This window comes from Conger conger, chromosome 18 (genome assembly GCF_963514075.1).
Source record: "Conger conger chromosome 18, fConCon1.1, whole genome shotgun sequence".
Classification (NCBI taxonomy): Eukaryota; Metazoa; Chordata; class Actinopteri; order Anguilliformes; family Congridae; genus Conger; species Conger conger.
This window is the reverse complement of record NC_083777.1, coordinates 21,012,055-21,028,036: the sequence shown is the minus strand read 5'-3', so window position 1 is coordinate 21,028,036 and position 15,982 is coordinate 21,012,055. Positions and strand designations below refer to the sequence as shown.

At 39.6% G+C, this 15,982-nt stretch overlaps 1 protein-coding gene across 1 annotated transcript in view; it reads left to right on the top strand.

Moving 5' to 3' along the window:
- The first annotated feature begins 1,000 nt into the window (after positions 1-1,000).
- The window catches only part of LOC133118272 (protein bicaudal C homolog 1-like), a 55,589-nt gene continuing 40,607 nt past the window's right edge, over positions 1,001-15,982 (top strand). Inside the window, exon 1 of the mRNA XM_061228127.1 lies at positions 1,001-1,407. Within this exon, the coding sequence (XP_061084111.1) occupies positions 1,215-1,407 (193 nt within the window). The 5' untranslated portion in view covers positions 1,001-1,214. The remainder of the gene's footprint in view (positions 1,408-15,982) is intronic.

The window sequence follows — 15,982 nt, the reverse complement described above, 5'->3', positions numbered from 1 at the left end:
ATGGACAGCATCCTTCACACCTGAGCTGCAGTACCATAGTGTCCCAGCACTCCACTCACCTGGGCTCAAAGGAACATCAGGCCAGGAGTCTAAGGAACGGACAACAATCCCCAGAATCACCTGCCAGGCATTGCATGAATCACACCTGTTTTGTCCTTCCTGTTGTAGAAAGTAGAGCATGTGGGTTTTCTAGCCAGTCTAACCAACAGTGTGGTCTACGCAGATACCAAAAGACTCTTTGAAAAAACATACTACCTACAGTAATTCACTAAGACTTTGCCAAGTGGAATATACACTAGACTGTCAATATGTGCAATTTGGTAGATAAATGGTTCTCAGCTGGGACGTATCAACAGTATGAACACAGTGTCCCATAAACATGTTGTGTACAGGAATTTATTTTGGACCAAAGAATAACGTATACTGTCCTGTGTTGGTCTTGGGCTTTTTCACACTTTTTGGTTTATTGGGTTACTAATTGCGTGTATGGGAAACGCATTCCAATGGGATGAATGCATATACAGCTGACGCCATGTTGCGTTATTTTAATCGTTTTCTTCTGCTTCCCTGAATTTATGGATTCGGCCCCTTCTCAGTAATGCACTTCTTGTTATTTCCCCTTTTGGCTATATATATAACACGTGTTTTATTGTATTGCGCCTCACTTTTCCGGCCCAGTTCATTATTTTAGACATCCATATTGCACAGACATGATATATCCCTCTACAAAAGAGTAACAAAAAAAAATTATATATATATATATATATATATATATATATTTTTTAAATTGTATTAAATGTTGCCTATTGCTCAACTCTGCAGACTTGTTACACTTTTGGTTTATAGAAGCTTGGCATTTGGAGAGTACAACGTCAATGTTCTCCTGAGGGGAGGAGGGGGAGAAACCGGAGTTTGGGAGGGGTGTGGGTTATAATGTGTTTGACACGTGAAGTTTCTGCGAAGACTTCTGAATGTTCGAAGTTATATATTTTCAGCACTTTATTCACTTTATCTGTGGATTGGTTGAAGGGCGACTCTAGATGAAGAAATGTATGCCCTGGTATTCGATGAAACCGTGCATTGTACCAACTGGAAAACAACCGAGTCTTGCGGATTTCTGTTTAAAGAAGCAAGGAATGAGGGTGATTATTTTTAGGTGCATTGCCTATCTTTAATTCTACACGAGAGTGTGGACGTGGAATACTACGGATACCATGGCGGCCCAGTGTGACTCTTTGAGCGGCTACTTGCAACAATCGGACCCGGGCTCAAATAGCGAGTGTAGCGCAGACTCTCCGATCCCGGTTTGTGAGGATGATTTCAGCGGTCCGCCAGCTCCACCGGACCCGGAATGGACTGAAGAGAGATTTCGCGTGGATCGTAAGAAACTGGAAGTCATGTTATTAGGTAATTGTCTTTGAATGTCCCTCTATATTGCAGTCTTCAAGACATAAAAATGAACAATACACCAACAAAGATTTAGAGACGCCACACCAACTTTAGGCTACTTAGAATGTATGGCATCCAATTAATTTCCAAAATAACTTTTCAATCCATTTTAGGAGAAACGGGTTTTAATATCTTTGTGGCATAACTAAGTCCAGTAGTGAAAGTCTGAAACTTTTTGCCCAGGAATTACTGTCCAGCACTTAGCATATACGTTTGTGCTTGAATTACCGAAATGCATAGCCTACATAGTTTGCCCTTCATTCGACAAAATTTTGCTCGTCCCAAGTTTTGTTACTGTACTCTTATTTTTGCAAATATATAGTGTGTAAATAAGCCTACATGACACACACTCTATAAATATTTTATATAAGTGAAGACGTCGAAGTAGGCTAATTTAGCCACATTGACTTGGTTGTGTATAGCATAGCCTACTTTGTTATTTCTGTGAAATCTTAATTATGCTGCTTTTAGGGGAAAATCACTATACAATTAGCCCTAGTGACTTAAGAGCACTCAAAAGGGTAAAAGGTCCCCATCCAAAATAATGAGGCGTGGGTCACGATAATAATCAGTATCACGCAATGAGATGGCAAACCCAAAGCCATGGCACAAAAAGATGAGATGAATTCGGATTATCTGCTTTCATTTCGGGGACAAATTAAAATTAACGCAAAATACACACAATTCTATGCGACGTAGCCTTAATTCGCGTGGTAGTTCGTCTATGAAGTGGCCCAGCTTCGTCTTGCCGCTATGTTAGGTGAAGGCCTATAATATGCTCGTGTTATTCGTATCAAGTAGGTTTTGGGCCTGTTTTGAAGCAGATAGGTCTAGAATTAAGACCGAAGAATACTGTATGGCCTACACATTTTTTAAATGACAAAGAAGGCATGTTTATGAACATTTAACAGCATTGTTATCTGCTTAACTTTAAATGCAATATTAGTTTAGTTACTGTAATGTTTCTGACGAGGGACAGAGCTCACGAATACCTGTGATGTCACCTTTGTTTGCAAACATCCCATGCTTTAAGGATATGACCAATAGTAGGGTATCAGTGTCACAGCGATTCCCCAAATATAGATATCATTGCATGTTTCAGAGTCTGCACTAAACGTACCCGAAATTTTTATGGAAAATTAGGCACGCATTATCCCTAATCCAAAATATGTAAAATGCGGTCCCATCCTGATTTGATTCAGTTTTCTGACTCATCATAGCCTTGACCAGAAGGTGTCACTCTTCAGTTTACTGAGAAACATCTCTGTAGCCCATCCTTGCTTTAAAAAAAACATTTTATAAGCATTTGTGCTTGCCAGGTCTGATTCTCTTAGTCGGTTCAGTCGACCTGTCAATTGAACACCAAATTCCATCATAAAATGTTAGTTTTTGACCTTCAAATTTTGGGGATTTTTTGAAATCACATGAGATTCTAACATATCACTGACAATAAACTGAGACAGACAAAGTTGTGTCTGCTCATGAATGTGCTTTGCTTCTCAGCTTGAGTGGAATGTGCATATCAGATAGCATGATAAGGTTGTGGCCAAAAGTGAGTAAGGAGAAGGTCTAGTACTACAGCAAAATCAATTTTTACAAAAATGTTGATGATGCATTCAGTCTTTCTTGGTATGTAAATCGGCCAGCCTTCCCCCTCAAAGTGACTATTTGTCTGAAGATTAGAGAGTATTCATGTCCTGTGTTTGTCTGAATGCCATTATTTCATTCCTGGAACAAAGTGAATTTTTGGGAGAGTTGCTATTCCCTCCTGACTCACCACAACCAGGCCGTGTGGAATTCGCTTGAAGTAGGTTTTCTCTGCTGGGGGCAGGTTAATTTGCAACCACACTGGCCTCCAGTCCTCTGCCTTTATGACCAAGCAACAAAGAGGAAAACCTTGGCAACAGCGTTTGATTTAGGAGGCAACATCGATTCTTCTCCTCTCAAAACATTACTGCGGTGTCTGGTGGGATCTGTCTAATTTCAGAGGGGCGAATGGGTTGGCTCTACACAAGTGTATAGGACAAATATAATTATTATATGTCACGTAGCACTTTTATAGATTGAAGGAATAACAGTGTTATTCACAGGTCATACTATACATTTATATAATAGAATAAAGGATGTGCACAATTATCGTTTTGTTGCCCTATTTAAAGACTGGTTTATACTGTACGCATTTTTGGTCAGATACCAGGTGATCTTTTTCATTGCATACTGATGATATTGCAATATCAAGTATTGAAAAGGTTCCTTGTTTAAAATCTGGCCCTTGGCCAAGGTTGGTAATAATTGGAAATGACTGATTGAAATAGCACCTTTCTTGATTTTGAAGCACTTCATAGCGGTGTGGGGGAAGCTCACCTCGACCACCACCAATGTGAGGCACCTAGCTGAGGAGCATGAGTGTGGGCTCAAAGTTACACATCGTTACAAATGCCTAGTTAATTCGGCCTGCAAAATGCAAGTGCACCGTTATTTTAAGGGTGCCTTATTTCTTGATTCGGTCTTTGTTCTTGATGAAAGGTTTGGTTTACGTGATGCAGTGAACATCAGTCCAATGCCTTCGCAGTTGTGCTTGTATTTTCAGTTTTTCTCTTCTTGGTGGTTAAATCAGGGCACTGACAGGAGCAGGCATGTCGAATGCAGTGATGGCAGCCTCCAGTCCTGCAGGTTTCTGTTGTTTCCTTTCAGTCAGCAGCCAGTTAAGGCCTTTATTGATTTTTAAATAAAAAGTACAGTATTTGTGAGAGTGAGGGAATTCAAAGCATATGTGTTTTTAATTTCCTTTTGATTTAAAAAATAAAACTGGGTCAGTCAGCAGTTTTGATCTGTTTTTTTTTCTTTGTGGTTTTCTATATTGATGCATATACAGTATATACTGTATACTGAAAATATTTTGTGCCTGTACTTGCATTTGTGGTTTTGGGATTTTATTAATTTGCCTTTGCTAATGGCACTGCTAGTGGAGTCTGTAAGGATTGCTTCTCTGAGGACTGGTAAGTATCCAGTGCCATTTTGACTCATCATGGCTTTGGCTGTGGTATTGCTGCTCTGTGCATTCCTCAAAGCTACATGTAATCCCAGCCTTTCCTGGAAAAAGGGCCGAACCAGAAATGATGATCCCTGCCACGTCTTTCTAACCATATGTACTGTACTTCTCTTCTGATGAACAAATCTTGTGTAAAGGCAAAGGCATTGTCGGACAGTGTCATTGTTTATAACCAGCAGAGCTCTGACATAGTTTCTGAATCATTTAATTGTTCATAATAGTGCCACTTGTTTTATCTTTGAGAGCAGCAGCACTCCTTTTCCCATTCAGTTCCCATCAGAACTGTTGCAGTTCACCTTGATTTTCAGTAATGTGCTTTGTGGAATGTTCTGGAATACTTCTGTTGTGATGAACACCATGCCATGTAGCTTCTGAAGCTTGTCCACACAGATGCAGGTGATGTTTGCTGGAACAACAAAGGGGATCGATTGGTTGAGACAGGTACCTGGGGGTAGTTTGATAGTTCAGAAATATTGGTGTTCTTTTTCAAATCTTTTCTTTGACCATTCTGGGTTTGAAGGATAGTGATGGATAACTAATGTGTGTAAGGTACAAGCGGTTCTGCTTTCTGTTTTTATAGATACTAACCATTGTGTTATGAGTTTTTCATATGCATAGTAAAACAATAATTATGATGATGATGATTATTATTATTATCTGTTATTACACCCTGAGTGAAATGGTGTAAGTATTAGTGTAGCAAAATCAAGTTTACACGTTTACAGATTACAGAAGTAATTCGGAGGTGCCTAGTTTAAAATTGTCATTCATAAACGTATGCATTTTGAGTGATTGTGTGTCTGCATCACTATTGCCTTGTGTGTGTGTTCCAAACTCCTGCAGACAATATAAGCAGGAATGTATCTAATGTATATTCATTTCCTCTTCACTCTGGAAAAAACATTTGAGATGAAGCCAGAGGTATATTGAGTAGGAACAGAGAGAATAGGCAGCAAAACTACAGCAAAACTTGAATGTGAATATTAATGCCTCATGCTGTGAACAGCCAACCCCCGTATCTTTACTTTGAATAGAACAGGTCAGTAACATATGGTAGTCATTTTCTGAACACAATTTCTTTTTAAATTCACTCCTGGCTTAGTCTCAGAGAAATGTGGCTGAAGGAAGGCCTTTATATTTGTATGTAAAATTCTTGAATGTAATACTCAAAAGCCAGGCCAGATAATTGTCTGTACATTTACATGTAGGTTATGTTGTTATTGCTGAAGCAATACAAAGGTCTACTAAAATGTGCACAATATTCTGTATTATCACCATTTATTGTTTAATGTACATTTTTCTTCATAGCAGCCATGATAGCTGGACTGCTTGAACTTTGACCCTGGAGAGTAGGCTAAAGACCCCACCCCCACCACTGGCACACCATGTCCACAAAAGCCTTTAGGTCTGTGACCAGCGTCCCGACAGGAAGTGTGTCATTACTTCGTCAGGAAAGATTATTTTCCCTCTTGTAGTATTTCTGAGAACTGATCTATAAGGAAGCAGTTTGGCTAAACCTCAGTAGAAGTTCACTTTTCCCCAAAGTTTTGTTGGGTTCTGAAGATACTTATATAATATGCAGCTGAATAACATCTTATGTTTACTGAAGGATTTATGGAAAATGTTTCCACAACCCAACAGATGTGGAAATGTACTGTATGGTTTCCATAGCACCTAGGCTGAATCATGAAATGTAGAATGCAAGTTTGTGGACAAGTTTTCTGGACAATTTTGTATGGTTTATGGTTTGCTCTAAAATTGTTCATATTGTCATTTTGCATACAAATAGCTAGGGACTCAATATTAAATATATGCAGTATATAAGAAGTTACTCGGTGGCACGGATGGTGCAGTGGGTAGCACTGCAAGCAAGGAGGTCCTGGGTTCGAATCCCCGTCGGCCGGGGCCTCTCTGTGCAGAGTTTGCATGTTCTCCTCGTGTCTGCATGGGTTTCCTCCGGGTACTCCGGTTTCTTCCCACAGTCCAAAGACATGCAGGTTAGGCTGATTGGAGAGTCTGAATTGCCCGTAGGTATGAGTGTGTGAGTGAATGGTGTGTGTGCCCTGTGATGGACTGGCGCCCTGTCCAGGGTGTATTCCTGCTTTTCGCCCAATGTATGCTGGGATAGGCCCCCCTGCGACCCTGTTCAGGATAAGGGGGTTAAGATAATGGATGGATGGATGGAAGAAGTTACTCTATAAAGTTATCAATGCATCATGTTGGTGTTGTGCACCACAATGTAGAAATGGCTTATGGCTTAATATTCCAATACGCATCAATACTATTTTAAGAGTAATAATTACTGTTTCCAGGCCCACCATGGAAGAATGTAATGACATTTACAACACATTTTAAAGATGCACATGAAGTGAATTCACAAAGATATCCTAAGTGTGCCTTAAGGTCATCATGTTTAGCAGATTACTAAACCTTTACACTGGTATTTTTAACTGTTCACTACTCTTTATAGGCCTTTTATTAATTATTAATTAACTGTAACATTTAATCTTGAAAGCATCTTAGCTTTGCAGAATTATTTAACATTACTTTTGTGCAGTGCTGTATATGCTGAATTTCTGTTACGACTTAAATCTAAATATGAAGCCCACATCATATGACCATGCACTCCAACTTCCTTAATTGAAACCTGCCCTTGCATGCAAATGTCATGTCATTCGTGTGAAGTTAAATGCAAACATTTCCAACTGCTGTTAACCAGCCTACGGTAATGCAATGATGTGTGCTGTGTGAGCTCCACTTGCATGCAGACACATGCTCAACGATATCCTACGTGTTTTACAGTAGATTCATCCTCCAAGGCAGATTTTATTTGGATTCAATGAAAAAGGTAAATAACAACTATCACCAAGGAGTGCTTTTATATGACCAGGCCAGGACATACTCAGTTTGACTAGACTGAACAGTGTTTTCCTATTGTTTGTATGGAGCTAAGAATTTGCAGAACATAGTACCGCAGTTCGACAGATAGTTTACAGCCAGGTATATAGTGGGGGAATACAGTTGGTGTTACTAGGTGCACAGCACTTGCTGTTCACTTCACGCAAGAGCAGATGAAATTAGCCTGCTGAGATGAGGGTGTTCTACAGTATGGACGTCCCCTCGGTCTGGTATCGAGCACTGATTGTGCCAGTGCTGAGTGTAGTCAGCAACCTTATTGAGGCCCTATTGGTTCTAACATCGCCCAGTCGATGAGGTTGACAGCATATCATCCTGCATCAGCACCCCCTGCTGGTCAGTCAGGCACCTGCAGGTCTGCTTGTTAAGTTGCACAAGAGCCCCCCCCTTCTGATACCCCTATCCCTGTCTAACCCCCCCCCCCCCCCCCAAAAAAAAAAAAAAAAAAAAAGAAAAAAAAAAATTGCACTTATGATGACGACTATATGTTTAGAACAGCAGTCCAGGTGTATTTTCCTAGTTCTGGTTGTGATGCTTTGACTTGTGGTAGAACCTATGCACTTGTAAGTCGCTTTGGATTAAAAGCATCTGCCAAATGACTAAAATGTAAATGTAAATGTAAAAAGTAGTGGTGGACATCTCTTGCTAAGGAGGATGCCTGTCTATGCCTGAGCAATGGTGGATGTTGTGGTGATGAGCTATGATTAAAAAAAAATTCACACTGGGGGAATACTCAAGCAGAATTGTAGCCATTAAGCCAAGTCTTTTTCACAGAATTCATTTGTCAAATTAGGGTTTCAGAATATGTTCTTGACTGCTTTGACATTACTAAAATATGAATTGCTTCAGAGTATAATAGCTCACTTGTGACAGTGCAGAAAAAAATGCCAATAATTCCAGTTCGAGTGGGAATACAACTTCCTCTACGGAAATGTCTTCCCCTTTCAGAAAAGATAGACTGGATTGCTGCTATCTGATTCGTCCTTCCAAGAATCCCCAGTGTTATGCTATAGGTCAGTGGTTTATTTGGCTGGAATTACTGTCTCAAAAGGCTGGTTGATAGTCTGTTGGGTGACATCGCTGGTCACGGTGACATTCGGTTCATACTTCATAAATCAACCATATTTTAAAATGAAACAACGACCACAGTCAATGTCGGGCGACGTTAGAACATTCATGAACATTCTGCAGTTTCAGTTAAGCGAGCAAGTATAAACCAGCCATTAATTGATAGTTTCCCACTTGAGATCATGATTCATCAAGAATAAGTAACTGGCTATTGGTTTATTATTAAAGCATATCACAGGAATTAGCACTTCAGAGCATCATCCTGATCAGGCTGCCAATCATCTATCACAGCATTAGGGCTTATCAGTATGACAAGTGAGGATAACCCAGAGTTGACACATTGGATAATGTCTTAAGGATAGATTTAGCTCTATGGAGACTGTGCCAATACAAAACCTAAATAATGGCCCTGTATTTCATTTTCAGCTGCCATACACAATCAATTGAGAACTATATGAATTTCTTTTCATATTTTTTCAAATGGAAAATTTTGTGGTTGTCATAGGTTGTAGTAAGACAGCTGTTGATCAGCCTTGAAGCTGTGACTTTCTGAAATGCCCAGAGAGGGGCAGGAAGTCTACCCTTTCGTGCCTGTTTTGGAGGATGATGGGTAATGACTGGAAAGCTCTGTTTTGAGTTTGCGCGAGTGCAGAAGTACACTATGGATGGCTGTGAAGGTCTTCCGCACATGAATCCTGTCTGTCTCGGGAGAATCTTTCTGGAAGCCCTCCAGTGCTTAATCCTCACCAGCTGTTTGAGAGATTCTGTGGAAAGAAAAAAAACCTGGCTCAGAATGACGCCAACATGACAGCAGAGACCATTACAGGAACTCTCCTCCGTTAGCCTGTTCTTATCTCTCATTTCGAAGGCAGAATTTCCAGGCTGACCATAAGAGTGGACCTCTATTAATCTGTCATACACATCACATTTATAGGAATGCATATCTGTGTAAATATTGACTGTCACAAAGGCATGATTAGCCTCATATGATGTCAGTTCATTTTTTCAGTGTTACTTGAGTTGTTAATGAGCTAGTATTTGTTTTCAGTGTTGCATTAGCACAAGTGAATTAGAGACGTCTGTGGCTAAATGTAGCATGTTACACTTCCTGTTAATTGGATGAGTACATTCCTTCGCCCTTCTGGTGTGTGTTTGAATGAAACAAACGGATCAAAATGATGCCTGCCAGAAGGTGAAAACCCCAAGCTGAAGGTCTATGTGTTGAAAGGTAAAAGTAATATGTTCAGACAAATGGCTTCTCCCAAGTCTATTACTGCTAGCCCCATGACGGTTTGTTTATCAAACAAACATTAAACCAAACAACAGTCACACCTTGTGAATTGAATGCGTAGTTGTTATGGGTGACGTAGTTCCATGCCACACAAGTTGTGAAATCAGGAAGTCTAGTATGTGTTATCTTCAGGATGTGAGTACAATTTAGTCCTCCAGAATAAACAGATGAACATAAACATGCTGTTCTTGCCACTGTTCAATAAACTGTTCATCTTCCACTGCCCTGGTGTGTATTTCCAATGTCTGCTGTTTCAATTTTGAAACAAAGACTTATACAGTTACAACAATACTCAAAAAATGATTTTATTAATGGGGCATATCTGATAATGGTAACCTCGAATTATCGATTCAGAAATGTTGGTGACTTTCAAATTAGTATTAGTGAACCATTTTAGCATTGTACGGTCCAATGCATGGCTCAAAATATTATTGGAAGTGTACAATGGATGTCTGGACCATATTTATCACATCTGAAACACCATAATTTGAATTATTTAAAAATAAATGTAGTACACAGTGTGACGTTCCCCATCACCAACTGCTGGGTTTCTTGTGTGGTTTTCTCCCCTTGTCCTGCCTGTGTTGTATGTTGGCAACAGGTGGAGGTCAGGGAATTGTTAGTTATATTTGGACGCAGCTGGGCTTATGCACCTTCTGGTGCATAAAAGCAAGAGTTTCGAATGGGCTCCCCCTCTTCCACCCAGTCTGCCCGGGTCTCCGTTAGTTTTCTTTAGCGTTTGTTCTCTCATACACCCTACAACATTCCTGCACGATACACTTCACCCACTCACTAATATTACTCATCCCCTGATGTGCACACTCCGTGTACTTTTCTGTTGATTATTAATTTAATTAAATTCCTTTTGTTATTTGAATCTTTTGTTTCTGGTGTCTCCCCTCGTTCTTTCAACTACCGAGCTGAGTTGTGAAGAAAACAGTGTAGGCACATACAGTATGAAGCTTTTGACAACTATCTGGCATCTATCAAAGTGAATGCATGTAGACAAAAATAAATGACCATTGTTTTCATTTCATTTTGCTGCTCTTCTGGAACTAGCTGATTTTAGAGGTACCCAATAAATGGTTATAGAGTACTTCCATCTTTTTAGCATTGGTTAGTGTGGCATGGAAATTTTATGACTTGCCAATCAATGAAAAAATAGAAAATCTTCAATATATCAAATATAATTTGAAAACAGTGTTTCTTTACAATAAATGATGTGCGTTTTTCCCAATAAGATATTTGGATTCTGATACACCCCTAATATCTGCTCGTACTCAAACACAAACCTAAAATGATCTTCAGCTGTCAGTATTTTCTGTGGCCTGTCCAGTTGGACCAGGTGGCTATACGCAAAGCTTCAGGCTGTTTGTCTTCAAATCTGGACTCATCTGAAATGGGCGAAAATCAGGCAGGGGTATGCCTTTGGATGACATTCCTCACAGAGGGGGTTTTGAGCCGACTGTTCTCGGGTCTAGTTATTCACCAGGAATTTAACAGGGGACCCACTGCCTTGCTCCATTTTACATGTGAACTTAAGCACTGTTCAGCATAGAAACAAGTAATATTATTAAGTAAATATGTCCAGTTGTATTATTTTACGTACACATAGACGGGTTTAAGACTGCAAATATATAACTTTGTTTGACCATTAAACACAAAGAGGCTGGCAGGCACCTTATATAATCTCACTACAGAGGTATGGAGAAAGCCTGTATTTCATTTAGAAAGAAAACAGAACTTGAAATCAGAATCCACAAGTCCACTTTTTACCCATTTCTCCGCTGTAAATTTAGTGAAATGTAAACCTGTTATTTTTTCTGCTCCCTTGCGGTCCTCTCCGTGGGCAGATTAATGATTTGTCTGGTGTACGTTTGTTGTTTGTTGCTCCTGTGAACTGGTCCATTTGTCTGACAAGGGCCTTGGTGTTTTTATGGGGAGCTCAAAGTTGAAAATAAACGCATTTTCAACATGCCAAGGCCAGATTTGTATCTCTGGTCTCAGCTTTTAGCAAGATGTCTATCATAAAAAAAAAAGCTTTAAGTTCTGTTTTATATTTGCCTAATCCTGGCTGTATTTAGAGGTATCATAAGTAAAATAATACTTTCCCTTGACCATTTCTGCCATTTGGAAAGGTTTGTACAGTAATTTGAAAATGCTGTGCACTCAGAATAATAATTTTAATAGTATTATACATAAAGAACAAATATTCTTTGAATATTATTTTTTTGTGGTTGCATTATTTTTTTCATCTCACCATCTCTGTGGTGAGACTGTATTGCTGTGGCTGTATGATTCCAAATTTGATTGCTACAGGCGTCTGTTTAATCCATTTTATTGCTCTTCATGCTCCATACATTGGAAACTACATGGAGGCAAATCTGGCAACCCTATCTTCTCCCCAATCCCCATCTTGCTTGTACTCTCTCTCCCTCTCTTTGTCCCCCAACCACCACAGCAAACATTGCAGTAAGTCAGAAAACAAGTACAAACTGATACACACAAGGTTGCCAACATGAGTCTCTGCTTGAGGATCAGACTATTCTGTTCCGCAGCATTTACTTCAATGTTAACATCCTCCTGTTGCTCTCTCTTCCTCAAGTTTCCCTGATAGAGTAGACCAATAGTAAACATGATATACAGGGTATAGGGTAGAGATTTTGGTTTCTTTCTGTTTGTCAGTTCTTCTGTGTACTGTAGATAATCATGGTCAGATACCTGGTGTTTACATCTGATCGTTAGCAAGACACCAGGTGACTGAACAGAGTCCTCTCCTTGTAGAATGAGCAACTAGAAAGTTATATTTTGTTCCCATGAGCCCTTGGGAAAGCTGTATTCCAGCAGTAATGATTCAGGCTGGTGAACAAGGCACAGCAATGGGACCAGAAGTACACATTTCAGAGTCCAGTCACAAGTTCAGTCAAATCCATATCTATTGGCTGTCACTGCTGTTCCATCATTGTACAAGGCATTGATTGGCTGGCGGATTGGTTTGTCAGCTCTTGCTTTAACAGAGGACAGCTGGGGTCTAGAAATGTCAAAATACTAAATTGCCCTGAATGAGGCTTGAATGCCCTGTGTGCATTTTTAAAGTATATGTGCTGTATATTTGGTTTTGTACTGCTTTCCGTTTCTTTTGCAAACTGCCTTGTTTGAAGACCTACTGTTGCTAATATTAAAATCCTCAAAATATTGCTATTTAACATAAATGTTCAAAGCGTTAAAAAGATATTAGGCTTTTTGTTCAGGATGTTTTGTACTGCATAATTTAATCATTCAATATGGTTGCGACGTTCCCCATTCAATATGGGAGCCAAGACCATCAAGATGCAACCTACAAAAGTGCCAAAATCTATTTCTGTTCCCCGTTACTAGCTCAATTGAAAGGGACATTAGGTTCTTTGTATAATGCAAATTATTAGATTTGTGCATTTCTTACTTTATTGAATGAGAGAGAAATTTGAAAAGAACAGAGATTGAACATATGTTTAACATGCAACATGCTGAAATTAACTTTTTCTGAAATAGTTTTAGCAATTTATTTGTAATTCTTGTGCCAATTCTGGTTCATAAGTCAGAATCTTTCAGCCAGACACGCCTCAGCTCATTGGGAGCAATTGGGGGTTGGGTGTCTTGCTCGGGGCACTTCAACACACCCAGGGAGGGGGATCAAATCAGCAACCAGATGCCCGCTCTTACCTGCTGAGCTAATGTTGCCCCTACCAACCAACACCACATCTAAAGCATGGTTTTAACAACCCGTACTCTTGGGGTCAAGGGTCAAGGGTCACTGTGTCGTATCACTCCTCTGCTGCTCCACTGGCTGTTTTCCCAAGCCAGCCGTTCCTCATGGTCATTCAGTTCAAGGCTGACCCCAAAGCAGGCTCCCTTTGACTCCAAGTCTCTGTTAGGCTGCATCTGTTCCCCCCTTTTATTGGTATTGATTCCAGAGCTGCTTAATGTAGAGACTTCTCTGTCTTTTAGAAAATGTGTTTTTTCTTGGAAGCAGTCTTTCTTTCATTAGCAGCATAGACAGCCGATGAGTGAATCGATGACTCGCCTGCTACGGAAGGCGCCTGCAGTGCGAGGCTTAAGCTTTTGCTGCTATGGCAACATTAAGCAGGCTATAGAAAACATTAGTGGAAAGCTTAGAGATTGTTTGCATAAGAACTCATGTATCATAATGCTTCATGAGTTTATTTCTTGTCTCCAATTTCTGATCTTCGTTTGACAGTGGGGCACTCCTGTATGAAGTACGTAGCTCAGAAATGAAATGGCATGACTTAGTATTCGGGTGCTTGTATGTTCAGAGATGTTATGACGTGCCGTACTTCACAGGCTTAGCTTATGCTTACCATGTGAACTGCACTTGATATTAATGGCTATGGACAACTGATACTTTTTTGAGAATTTATCTGACCATGTTTCTGTCGTTGTTTCAATGGCTTTTTGGTATGCACTTATTCTATGTTGCTTTGGATATAAGCGTCTGCCAAATAAATGTAATGTGATGGAGACTGCTTATTAATTTGCAATTTATTATATCAGTCACTGGATTAATTGTAGACATTTGCACTGTGTTAAAAGGTATATACGTTATTTCTGGTACTTATTTTGCGTATATATTCTTGCAAATTTAGCAGATGCTCTATCCTAGAATGACTTCCACTGTTACTGTGTAGTTATTTCTGTTGAAAGTGTTCAGCACAAATATTCTGGTGGCAAATCTGCCTCCTCAAACTAACTCCACAGAGCCCACATTCAGCATCCGGTTATTTGCAGGATGCCATTCACAATTTGCCAAAGGGCAAGGTACCTAGAGGGATTTCTTCTTGGGTGCTTTGTTGTGGAGACAGCTGTTTTCAATGCATTAGAATTGGCTCATGAGCTAATATGAAAGTACAGCATAAACATTCATGGAAGCACTAAAGTTTCCTGCCAAAAGCACTAGATTGTAAAATGTTCAATTTGTTGTTTCTTGTACTGCAGTGCAAATCACCTGTCTTAACAAGTGTTTTAGTCTTGTAATGAGGCATAACATCAAATGTGTTTCTCTCAAGTAGAAAATATTAGCTTGTTTTAAGCTTCTGTTTGCAAGAAGATACATTTTCTTACCCCATTGGCAAAACATTAAATGAGTCAAACTGTCTCACCTCATTGGCAAATATTTTTGTCTTATTTAGTGAAAAAGTAATAGAAATAAGATTTTTTTAAGATGCATCAGACTTCACCGTTGTCATGCAGACACATTTTGTCTGAAAGTTATCCTCACCATAAGGACAAATGCCGCCAAGTCACCTGATTAGTCAGCGAGGTGATTGGACAGTGTTCTTGTAGTGATTAAACCCGCTGAATGTAGATCAAAGCAACCGTAAAGTACAGACACAGACACTGACCAAGATACTGGTAATGCTAATAATGCAATTCCGGTTGCCTGTGTATAACTGAAGAAGTCTAAATTTAACAAGCTAATTTATTTGACATTTCCAAGCTGAAAATGCTATACAGGAATACATTGTATATTAATTAAAAATGAGTGCACCTCAGCCCTGTTGCTATTTCGGTGGAGCAGACTTCCATGCGAGCCAGCTGCAGACATCTTGGTGCGGGGGCGTAATTACAAGCGCATGTTTCTAGCCCAGGCCCTGTTGTAGAGGCACTCGCCTCGGTCGCCAGATGTGTTTACGTGGGCTTTCGTGTAGGGTAGTAAAGAGTCACTGAGTCATGGGGCGAATGTTTGATCGTTCCTGTACACATGATAAATAGCGCACATTTTATCATAGAAAAATAATAATCACACAAAATACTTGCTGTGAAGTATGCACTGTTTATTGAAATTCAACATGACCCTCTATATATCAGATGTAAATGTCAGTTATTTTATAACTTTGGGCAGTGAGATGGCTGATAAGCAAAGTTGAGTTACTATAGTGGTTCACAGGACACTACTGTTAGAGACCTGAGCCCACTACAGTACTAGTAGAGTGTTCTTACAGTGCCTAGTTATAAGGTTATACTGACATAGACAATTCCTACTTTCTCAATTTTTTCCATTTTGTCAAGTAATTATTTTTTCTTGCTTTCCCAGACATTGTTGTCTTGGAGATGTCTTGAAGTACTGTGTTGCAGAGCACTGTTACATGCATCACCGTTCATATTCAGTATCATAATGCTACCAAATGTAGTATTGTTACTGAAAATAT